The sequence below is a fragment of the Octopus sinensis genome, linkage group LG13 (assembly GCF_006345805.1).
Source record: "Octopus sinensis linkage group LG13, ASM634580v1, whole genome shotgun sequence".
Lineage (NCBI taxonomy): Eukaryota > Metazoa > Mollusca > Cephalopoda > Octopoda > Octopodidae > Octopus > Octopus sinensis.
In genome coordinates, this window is record NC_043009.1 from 60871938 (window position 1) to 60884657 (window position 12720).

Here is a 12720-nt window from a genome sequence, read left to right on the forward strand (position 1 = left end):
TTCAAACATGCAAATATACCACATGTGTGCAGTCATCTACATACATACATATACACAATGACACGACCACATATATTGGTGTATACAGTCACAATTGTATACGGTCCATAAACAGACAACCATACTTTAAGGATGACATTTCATATATCATTAGACAAAATGGTAATTTTTAAAGGGATTTCAGTAAGATTTTTAAATAATCATAATAATAATAATAATAATAATAATTATAATAATAATAATAATAAAATTACTTTGAAAAATAAAGCCATTAAAATGATAATGATGATAATAATAATAATGATGATAATAATAATAATATAATAATAATAATAATAAAATTACTTTGAAAAATAAAGCCATTAAAATGATAATGATGATAATAATAATAATGATGATAATAATAATAATAATAACAATAATAATAATAAAGAACCAATAAAAAAGAAAATTGTGGAACAAATAAATATTATGGAATAAGATTACATGGAGCAAGGATGCAAGTTTCTAGAAAGGAGGGAGAGAAAGAGAGAAGCACCATAGAGATAGCTTAAGACATAATTTTGATGATAACAACTCTTAAATGCCAATATGGCATTTTCTGCTGCTAATTTTTGTAAAATGTTGAGAGTGTAATGTTGTTGTTGTTTACTTGCACCAGACAATATTGCTAGCATTATTGTTGTTGTTGTTGTTGTTGCCGTCGTTATCTGTTGACTGAACAACAATAGCAAAGACGAGATTGCACTCCACAGTCAACAAGACAAGTTTTTTACTTGTACTTCTCTCAGCTAGAGATATATTGATCTGTCAGTAATGAATCACTTTTTTTGTGGGGGATAAAAAAAAAAGCAGACAGAAACAGCCCTTTTATTCATAAATACATGTATTTTTATAGTCTTTCATGCTGCCATGGTCATACTTAAGTAAAAAAAAAAAAAAAAAAAAAAAAAAAAATCAACAACACCAGATTTTGAATCTCATAGAGAAATGTGAGATGGTGGTGGCCATGTATTCTGTGGTGAGGTGCAGTGAGTAATTTTAGTTTTTGGTTTCATTCACTCACTCAATGTCACTTTTTTTAATTGTTCATCGGTAGACTTTGCGAGTGTGTTTTAAAAAAAGGTTTCCACCCCCCCCCCTGCTCATACAGATCTTTATACAAAGTGTAATTTGGTTTTTAAAATTTTATACATTATTATATACATGTGGACAGTCCACTATGGACTAAAGTAATATTTAGCTAGACTCAACCATTCCTGTGGGGGGGAAAAGTAAGACCGCCAAACAAATGTGTTTGCTTTTTTTCTATAAATATAGATAATATATATATATAAATATATAGGAATGTAAAAAGGGTTTTATTTTTTAATTTTGTTAGATCTTCAGAGAGTAAAGCACTCCAGAAGTTTCTGTGTATCAAGTTAAATTGAACTGAGGCAAATCATAATTAAATAGGCTTGCTTTAGTGACGAGTGCATAGGATTGTTTTCTTCCTATGGGTTGATACTACGTTACGTCATTTAATTATGATTAAGGGACATGTCAGGCCTTCGTAAAAGCCTGAACAGTCTTTCATTGACAAAGCACAATAGAACTTTGGTTGTTACAAGTGTCCTGGGTGATTAAGGACAGCTCACACCCTATCAATAGATTGTCATAGTTTATCCACAACACTTGAGAGAGATTGGTTTTTTCCTGCTACAAGTTACTATCAGGAGAAGTGAGAGAAAAACATAACAGTTGGCATTTTGTGTGCACATGTATTTAGCAAATGCTCAAACTGTTTAGCCCACCAGATTTTTTTTTTTAGACTTAGTAGTTTGTTCATTCATATCTGCTGCTGTGTTGCCAAGTAACAGAGACAATCGAAATTGCATTTCATAAAACTTAGAGCGCAAAAAAAAAATGGAAGAAAAAAAAAAGGGCAGCAGAGGTTGCTGTATGTCACTCCATGAATTGCAATGGAAACTAATCTTATCGGTAATGCTGTTATTAAACTATTATTGATCTGTAAGATTGTTCAATGACAATTTTACTAGAATTATTCATTTGGACAAATTTAAACTGTTTTGAACAGATTTAAATATGCAGAATTTAAATGGTTTACAAAATAGTAAACTAGTTGATTTTCTTTAGGAGAGTTGAGGTGTCTACTTTTCAAGAAACAAATAAATGTATCAAAAAAGTTTTTTTTTTCTGTGAAGTATTTGTTTTTTTGTTTTTTTGAAATACTGAAATCCCTCAATTAACAGAAAAAAAAAGCTCTTGGACATTTTTACAGACATTTGAAAATTTAGTTAAAACAACAATTTAGAGAAAGTCTATTAGTTGTAATATTTTTGGGAGTTTTAAATATTTTTGTATTTTTTAAGCTGCCTTTTTTAAAAGTTTAATCTTTTTTTGGGAGGATACTTTGTAACTTTTTTGTTTTTATCTTTAAAGTTAAAGAACTATCTGTTTAATAAAAAGAATAACTGGAAAAAAATTGTAATTATAAATCTTTGTCCCAGAATAAAAGACAGTATACTCAGATTTCCTTTGACAAAATAAAAAACAATACCAAATAAAATTCTGAGCTTAATTTGCAGTAACTGGTTGCAGCTTCACACACTCTTCGTCTCGTTTTTGAAGTATATTTTGGCTACAACTAAGTGGTAAAACCTTTTCTGTATTGGTTGGTGGAGAGAAATACTCTTCATTATACAGGTGCTTAATGCAGTCATAAATCTCATCAACTTCGATTTGCTCGAGCCGGCGTTTCACACAAACTCGTTTCTTGTGTCCGTAAATTACAGGAGGCTTTGGAAGATGGAATTTGCTGCTAAGATAGCGACTGCATTCCTCTCGGCAGTTAATGAGTTGATCAGTTGGAACCTAGCAAAGATAAAAATACATACATTTACCAAAAAATGACAACTGCACAAAAATATTAATTAGATATCTAGATTTATCTGAGGTCACCCAAATTGTTAAGAACAGCAATCACATCTCCTCAAAATGATGGATACTTTGGATATAGAAAACAGAGAGATAGTCAAGGCTGGAATGCTCTTGATCATAGATTGGCCCATCAAGGCCAGCCTGGGGTTAGGTAACAACTGAGTAGTCAAACATAAGGTTTGAACTCATGACCTGCTAATCAGCAGCCTATTACAGCCTCTGTATTAAACCATTTAAAAGAGAAACAAAAATACCTATTTCTTTACTACCCACAAGGGACTAAATACAGAGAGGACAAACAAGGACAGACAAACGGATTATGTCAATTATATCGACCTCAGTGCGTAACTGGTACTTATTTAATCGACCCCGAAAGGATGAAAGGCAAAGTCTACCTCGTCAGAATTTGAACTCAGAATGTAGCAGCAGACGAAATACTGCTAAGCATTTCGCCCAGCGTGCTAACGTTTCTGCCAGCTCGCCGCCTTTTTCTCAGAAGAGAAACAAAAATACCAATAAGTGGAAATAATGATGGAAGGAGAGTTGTAGTAAGTCATAAGAATGACAATCATCTGCTCCAAGGTTCAACAAACATAGTATGTGCTTTTGATAAAGACACTTTGCTCTTAACAGATTATTCTGCCAGTAACATAACAAACAGTAAGGTAGAAATTATCAATGGCAGTAGTGGGAGCATAATGTAATGCGTGTTTTGTAACTATTAGCAATTCTTGAAATAGACTAGAATCCTATTTATGGCAAGAAATGCTGTATTTTTCTCAATAGTTTTCAGGAATGTTATCACATATTAATAATGACTTACTGGAAAAACCAAAACTTACCTCTGTAATTTTTTGCAGCATCATTGTCAACTGGAGCCAGGAGTGAAAGATATGAGACTCGAGTTCAAGGCTGAACACTGCAAGAACCAAAACTGATGGGCGGAAGACCATAAACCTATGATTACATAAGCATCGAAAAACCTTGGAAGTCAAGGATGCCAGCTGGTGAGACGGTGTCATATTTCCAAGATATAGATACTGTGGGTACATAGAAAGCAACAATGCATGAATCTGAAAATGAAAGAAATAATAATCTTATATTTCTGATGGTTTTTGACGACAAAGTCAATCAAAATATGCAGTAAATTCTTGATATATCCCCCCCACCGTCTCTTAGGAAATATCCTTCCTTTGAAATAAATATTTTACAGGAATATACTTACAGTGTGAAGAAAATCAATGTGGCTAACATTCCTCAAATTCCAGTCCAGTTTACCGAGAATCTCTCTCTCCATTCGCAAAATTTCAGATACACTACAACCACATTGACTTTCAGCAGCCAACTCTCGGGTACTAGGAATAACCTGCAAGGAAGAAAAAAAATAAATAAATAAATAAAGAGGTGTGATTCGAGTGAGATGTGAGTACAGCATTGGGTTAATGCCGAAATTAAATTAAGACGAATAGAAAGTCATTTCTTAGAATGTAAATAAATGTTAAACTGACCTCATCTTCTTCAATGGTTTTTGCTGCCAGAAAGAAGCAGGATACTGCAACACAGTGAAGATATTTTGGTGGTACCTGCAAAAATATTGCTTAATTAACAAATTGGTTTCTTTCAACAGGAATTTTGTTAAGTTAATAGATTAAAGTAGAAACAATGTCCTAAGACAATCTATTATTAAACTGGATATGTTAACTCAGTACACTACCTAAGTATCAGTGATATACTGACTGATTCAGTCACCAATATTTATTCTCTGTTTAAAAACAACAGAAACATGTCTTGTCAAAAGAACTTGTGGCTGCATGGTAAGAAGCTTGCTCCTCAACCACATGATTCCAGGTTCAGCTACACTGCAGAGCATCTTGAGCAAGTGTCTTCTACTAAAGCCCTGAGCCGACCAAAGCCTCGTGAGAGGATTTGGTAGATGGAAACTGAAAGAACATTTGTATGTGTTTGTCCCCCCTCACCACCACCACCTGATAACCAGTGTTGGTGTGTTTACATCCCCGTAACTTAATGGTTTGGCAGAAAGAAACAGAATAAGTACTAGGCTTTAAAAAAATAAGTACAGGAGTCAATTTGTTCAGCTAAACCCTTCAAGGTGGTGCTCCAGTATGGCCACAATTCAATGACTGAAACAAGTGATGAAAGGGAAACCATGACAGTAAGGTGTAACACTAACTGCAAAATAATTAGGTCAATGTCTGGTACAGCCATACTGAGTCGATTAACTACATCCTGTTAACTAATCAAGAGAATCTGGAAAAACCCGGAAAGTTAACGACATCCTGAAAAGCTAAACTTAGAAAATATGAATTATTAAATTTAACCTGTGTGACTCATTATTTAATAATGTAGGTAGTCTGACTATTATCAAGAAGGTAACCAATATGACCTTTAAATTGAAGGAACAGGTTTCTATGGTGGTGGTTCTATGAATGAAAAGAAACTCGAGTAGGGCCTTTGATGTGGTCTTGCAGCCAACAATTCCAAAGCAGAGCACAAACCTTCAAGAGATTTCTAATGGAAGCTGCTTCATCAATTAGACAAAATCAGGTCTAAGGTAGACAAAGAGCTTAGTGATTGAAAATAATACACAACTGTTGCAAGTTTTTATCACTTTACATTAATTGAAAGTACTGTAGCATATCTGATATCCTCACTGTTTGAGAAACACAATAAGAATGATCTCATTTGAGATTACAGCCATCTTTGGCTGGTTTGTCCCAGTTGTGTCCACTGATCTAATTGGTTGACATTTGGCGTGGTTTTGTCTCTCTACCTATTTCGTACCACTGTGTAAAGCCAGCCAATCACAACCTTTGGATAAGGCCTGCTTCTTTGAGCGATTTTAACTCTATAAAAAGGCCAGTTTTCACTATTCTTCGTCTTTTGACTCCAGACCTTTTAAGGTCTAGACACTGACCACAGAGCTACTCAGCCAGTGTTCCAGTTTCCAGCGACAGACGACCAGTCAGCCAGTCCTGCTATTGCTCCAGCTATGAAGACGCTATTATATAACAGCGACAGACAGAACGTTTTCTATCTCTGCCGCTGTCATCACCATCATCGTCTTCCAACTTTCTGAATGGCATACCTAATGAAAAAATTACTGCAAAGCAAATCATTTTAGCAATGTGCCTAGCCTCGTGATGAGCCATGTCTCAAATGGCTTGCTTCTTGAAAAAGATTGCTACTACCTGGATAATAATCACAAAACAACAAAATGAAGTCAAAAGGATTACAACATACCTTAACAGAATTAAGGAATCGATCCAATATGTTCAGTGTCAAAGAGACAGTTTCCGGAGTGAAGTGGAAGTTTCTGTTAACACTAACCAACCATGAAGCAGCCCAGTCTCTCTGAGAGCCTGTAACACTCTGAAATTAAGAGGAGACAGATAATTAATTAATAAGCTTAAAAGTAGAAGTGCTGCATGTACAAGAAAATCCACATATCAATGTAATTAACTAGTATCAGAAAGAGCACATTAATTATATTCGTTAGACAAATTGCTGTGTTAGTTTATTTGAAAGAGTTTTATTCTTAATATAACTTTAATCTTAATGGAAAGGTTGAAACGATTTATAATATTTAATGAAGAGAGAATGTCAATGCTGTGATGTAAAGTCTTTGCCAAAGGCATCAATGGATTGAAGTAGCTAAAGTTGGTAAGAGAAATCCATTCAGGGAATGTTTGGGTTAACCAAGAGTAGCGTTCCCCATTCTAAACCACTCTTCATTCCAAGAAGATTATCAAATTCTTCCATGAGTCAAAAGAAGAGCATATCCTTTACTAAAACGGTAATGTGAGCAATGACCCATTGTTGGATATCGCTTATAAGGAAAATCCAATCAACTCACTATATTTATGTATGTGTGTGTGTGTGTGTATATATAAAGGCACATGGCCTATTGGTTTCAGTGTTGGACTCATGATCGCAAGATTATGGGATCGATTCCTGGACAAGGTAGCACGTTGTGTTCTTGAGCAAAACACTTTACTTCGCGTTGTTCCTTTCCACTCAGCTGTTGATTGGCAACCTTGCAACAGACTAGCCTTCTAATCAGGGAGCATCTTGACTTGCTCACCTAGCCAACAAGGTGGCACCATTTGAAAGCTAAAACAATGCAAAGCACATTGTAACCAGCGATGTATTACAACATTTCGTTGTGTGGTCGATATCGTGATGTTATGTGATGTGTGTGTGTGTATCGACACACAAGAATGAGATATAAAACATAGTGATTTATCCTTTAAGCAGGTAGGTAGAAGGATATATAAAAGATTAAGACACCCAAAAGTATACCTGAAGAACCAAATGTTAAGAGGAGGAGGAGGAGAGAGAAGAACATCAGGTAACGCTGTCTCCACTTCTCATGAAACACTTAAGCAGATGCAAAGCATTTTTCCCAAAGTATGTATAAGCTAAAAGCTGAGAGGTGGGGGGGACAGTCTCACACACACACACACACACACCACACACACATACACTATCCAAATTCCAAAGCTTAAACCAGAAATAACTATATTTGATTAAATTACATGACCTATATGAAACTGATAAAATAATAATTTACTAGCATTTCTTGTATCAAATTGAATTAAAAAAAAAATTTCTTTCTAAGGAAAGTTTATATGGTGATCATTTCACACTACACCTCTAGACAAGCTGGCAAGAGAAGCCTCTGTGTAGCTGCTTGATTTGCTAGAAACAAAAGTCAAATCTCCCTAAACTGGCACTTCATAGGTTATGATGATGAATGCTCCATCCAGTCGATCCGATCAATGGGACAATCTGCTCATGAAATTAGCTTGCAAGTGGCTGAGTACTCCACAGACACAAATCCCCTTCACGTAGTTCTCAGGGAGATTCAGCATGACACACTAAATGTGACCCCTAGGTTGGCCCTTTGAATTACAGGTACAACTCATTTTTGCTAGCTGAGGAGCAATGTGAAATAATGTTCTTGCTCAAGGTTACAATGCGCTGCCAGAGTTCCTTGTATTTAACTGGTGCTTAACTCAAGAAAGTTAAAACTAAGCAACAGCATTTGTACCAAGAGCAAACTGCATTTTTGTCAGATGCCATCCCAACTCTGCCAGTTACAAGCCTTCTTTCTGTAAAAACAGTTTCAAGCATTCACACAAGGACACACCACATGCTTTGCAGGGAAGGAATAGTCAAACTGACCCTCCAGCATTTGACAATTATCTTATTTACTGACCCCAGAAAGACAAAGGTGAAGTGGCTCAGCTAAACTTGGAATCTAATAATCCAGCACTAAATACTCATTTCTCCTCTAGGCACAAAGCGTGAAATTTTTGGGGGAGGAGGCCAGCCAATTACATCAACCCCAATATGCAACTGGTACTTAATTTATCGACCCCCAAAAAGATAAAAAGCAAAGTCGACCTCGGCAGAATTTGAACTTAGAACATAAAGACAGGCGAAATACCGCTAAGCATTTCACCCAGCATGCTAACATTTCTGCCAGCTCGCTGCCTTATCCAGCACTAAATACTGCCAAAATACTGACATTTCTGCTATCTTTTGATCTCTCTCTCTAAAAGTATTCAACTCATAAATGCCTAATTAACAAAATGTATCTTTGTTGTAAACACTGTTTTGTTCCATAATGAATTGAAATTTGGATTTGATTACATCCCTCGTAATCAAATAAACTTAATTCTCTTAAGGCCTTCTCTAATTACATAATTGCAAGTTCTTAATCAAAATGACAGATAAAACCACATTATTCCTCATTGTTAATCAATGTAAAGAAGAAAAAGAAACTAGGCATAACTTAACTTACCGTATCACCATGTCGTCGGAAGAATTTTGCTTTCCATTGTTGCCTCTCCTTGTTGATGGATTCGGAGAGCATCTGCAACACCTGAGCATCACCAATACCCAAGTTGAACTTCATTATGTACGCCTATGTATCTTTTAAAGAAATGACTACCTGCTGGAGAGATGGTAAGACAAAAAAAAGAGTACACAAAATGAGAAGATGCTCTGTTACGGTCAGGTGTTGACATAATTTAACTCTTTAACATTCAGATTACTCTGTCAAAATGTAATGTTTATTTATTCAAATTGCTTCTAATAAGCCATGCATAACCCCACAGCTTCAAAATTCCAATGATGTGATTCTAGTTTTTAGAATGAAATCATAGGGTAAGGTGTAAAAGGCTGCACCTGAACACAAAAACAGGTTGAATATTTGGGCCGAATATGGTCAGTTAAGACGCTAAAGGGTTAATGCAGTATGTGTATGGGTATACAGTGTATGTATATATATTTCTTTACTACCCACAAGGGGCTAAACACAGAGGGGACAAACAAGGACAGACAAAGTTATTAAGTCGATTATATCGACCCCAGTGCGTAACTGGTACTTAATTTATCGACCCCCGAAAGGATGAATGGCAAAGTCTACCTCGGCGGAATTTGAACTCGGAACGTAACGACAGACGAAATACGGCTACGCATTTCGCCTGGCATGCTAACGTTTCTGCCAGCTTGCCGCCATACAGTGTATGTATATATGTAACATGTATGTGCGTGTGTGTGTGTCCCCACACACACATATAAGCAGTTGTTTTAGTTCCCTTGCAGCGTTGTGATACAGAAGTAAAATAACAAATGAAGACAGATTCCTTACAATGTAAAAAAGGAAGGTTAAGCAACCTTTATATATTTCAAGCACAAAGGACCAATCGACAGAAGTGAATGGTTCAAATAAGCGTAACTTAATGTAGAGCCTCCCTTTTCACATTGTAACAAGTGCTCCATCTTTATCTGTATCTGACTCATACATTGTTCGCTTTCCAGACATTTCTACATTACTGCATGTACTTTATATGCACTTTTGACAAGTTGCGGTGCACCTGAGCACTGTATACAATAATTTCATTAATATTATTATTTATTATTTGTAATTTTACTTATGTGTGTGTGAAAATAATAACCAGATCATCATCATCATCGTCATTTCAACATTGACTTCCCCATGCAATGACAATTAAATTCAAGGACACTAGGGCTAAAAAGACGCTTGTTAGCAAAGTTTTGACCCAGAGTTAGTACCATTTCAGCACTGGAAAAATTTGGTATCTTTAGTCAGCAATGCCCCCAGGGTAAAAAAAACAACAAAACAAACAAACAAACCAAAACAAAGCTTTAGGACTGAATGTATAGAGAACAAGACATAAAACTGATATGAAGAATAGAGAGACAATTAGATAGTGACTATTAACGAAGAAAGTGATTTTCAACTTGTCAAAGATTAAAAAAAGAAACACAGAGGATGCTGGTGAAAAGGGACATTAAAAGGTGCCCAAAAGCCTCACGAGTAGGTTTGGTAGATAGAAACTGAAATGAGCTAATAGCATGTGGTAAGAAGCTTGCTTCCCAACCACATGGTTCTGAGTTCAGTCTCACTGCATGGCACCTTGGGAATGTCTCTTCTACTATATCCTCAGGCCAACAAAAGCCTTGTGAGTGAATTTGGTAGATGGAAACTGAAAGAAGCCCGTTGTATATATATATGTGTGTGTGTGTGTGTCACCACTATCGCTTTGACAACCAATGTTGGTGAGGTTTGACAAAAGAGACCAATAGAATAAGTACTAGGCTTACAAAGAAGAAGTCCTGAGGTAGATTTGTTTGACTAAATTCGGTGCTCCAGCATGCCACAGTCAAATGACTGAAACAAGTAAGAGTATATATATATATTATATATATATATATATATATACATATATACATACATACACACCATCATCATTATTGTTGTTTTAATGTCCATTTTTCCATGCACATATGTATATATATAACATACATACATGCATTATTAATACAAATATATTATAGAAATACACATACACACACACAAAAATATAGTAGTTCCTAACCACTATACCAGGTGAATTTAGAATTCCATGTAGAGTATCACCATCCAGTTTACTTCCAGTGAAGTGGTTGGTTAACCGTTGACTATATTTTGTAGTATTACCGGTTATGATATTTATAACTGTATCATCATCATCATCATTTCCCATCCATGCTTGCATGGGTTGGACAGTCTGAGAATACTCAATAGGTCCAAGGACTGTGTTGAACTTCAATGATTTAGCATGGCTTTTACAGCTGGATGCTCTTCCTAACACCAACCACTTTACAGGGTGTACTGGGTAATCTTCTATTGTGGAACCAACACTAGTGAGATTACAGTGTAGCTTGCAATTGACTGGGGCTATAAGAAAGAGGGAGACAGCTTTATACTAAGAGACAAGAGCTTAAAGTATGAGAAAAGGGATCAAGAGATCAGAACAGGTTTCTTGCTATAGAGAAGCAACATGGCTACTCGCATTACCAAAGAGTGGGTGAGAGCAAATGGGATGGAGATGGAAAAAGCCAAATAAATAGTTGCGATGAGGTGTCAGGTTGGACTCCTCAAGGTAATGAGCTGGGTAGAAGTCAGTAGGAACAGGAGAACAGGGTGTATGGTTGGGTTGAGAGTGAGAAATGGTTAGAGATGGGGACTGTGTGATGGATGAAAGACAAGTGTCATGTGTATATTTGAGGGAAGGTATTGAAGAGTAGGTAAGAATTGTAGAGACTGGGTGGGGCTGAGGCATGGATGCAATGAATGTGGACAAGGGGGGGATGACCAATGATACATGAGTTGGGGCAGGAGGGGAAGACTTGGAGATAACTGACAGAGCATGTAAATGTATTTATATGTATATCTATATCTATACAACCATATATATATATATATATATATATATAATATATATATATATATATATATATATACACAAAGCGGACGTTAAATGATGATGATGATGATGATGATACACACACACACACAGAAATGCATATAAATATGTTTAACCTCACAGAGGCAAAGTGGCCGTTCCTTTCAAGTGTAGGCCTCATGGAGGCTAAGTGGCCGAGTTCCTTTTGAGTGTTGGGTCTCCCGGAGGCAATGACCAAGACTTTTGGCATTATGTTGTGCTTGAGAAGAAGACCCATCAAGCTGAACAAAATCATAGTTGTAGCAGATACCATTGTGTCACGCAAATGGCACCCATGCCGGTGGCACATAAAAGCACCCATTACACTCTTGGAGTGGTTGGCGTTAGGGAGGACATCCAACCGTAGAAAACCATGCAAAATCAGACTGGAGTCTGGTGCAGCCTTCCAGCTCTGGTCAAACCGTCCAACCCATGCCAGCATGGACAACAGATGTTAAATGATATACACACATACACAATGTATACGTATTTATACACATGCTTACACAATCATACAGACACATTATATGTAACAATGTATACATTTATGTGTGTGTTGTACATAGATATTATCAGTACTTCATTATTTTTAAACAGTTTATCTTAGATTTCGCACAGATATTGTACCATAGATGACCTTGGATTGAATACCAGTAAGTAATAACTTCTAATTTTGTCACAAGGCCAATGCTTTATTGTTTTATAGGGGGAGGAAGAGGAATAATTAATTTAATTGAAGTACCCTAGATAACGAGATTAAATACACACACATGTACATATACATACATATATATATATATACACACACACACATATATATACATACATATATATATACATATACACACATATATATACATATGGCTCAGTGGTTAGGGCGTCGAGCTTACGATCGTGAGGTTGTGAGCTCGAATCCCGGACCGGGCTGCGTGTTGTGTTCTTGAGCAAGGCACTTTAT

The 12720-nt window shown here is 36.0% G+C and overlaps 1 protein-coding gene across 3 annotated transcripts in view; it reads right to left on the reverse strand.

Moving 5' to 3' along the window:
- Window positions 1-833: 833 nt before the first annotated feature.
- The window catches only part of LOC115218357 (cyclin-I), a 34343-nt gene continuing 22456 nt past the window's right edge, over window positions 834-12720 (reverse strand). For 2 of the 3 annotated variants that reach the window (XM_029788122.2, XM_029788121.2), the window contains exons 2-7: window positions 8771-8923; window positions 6205-6333; window positions 4452-4526; window positions 4169-4309; window positions 3786-4016; window positions 834-2877 (exon numbers count right to left, since the gene is read on the reverse strand). In XM_029788122.2, the coding sequence (XP_029643982.1) occupies window positions 2581-2877; window positions 3786-4016; window positions 4169-4309; window positions 4452-4526; window positions 6205-6333; window positions 8771-8884 (987 nt within the window). In that variant the 5' untranslated portion in view covers window positions 8885-8923 and the 3' untranslated portion in view covers window positions 834-2580. The remainder of the gene's footprint in view (window positions 2878-3785; window positions 4017-4168; window positions 4310-4451; window positions 4527-6204; window positions 6334-8770; window positions 8924-12720) is intronic. The other variant, XM_036508428.1, reaches the window with a different exon arrangement.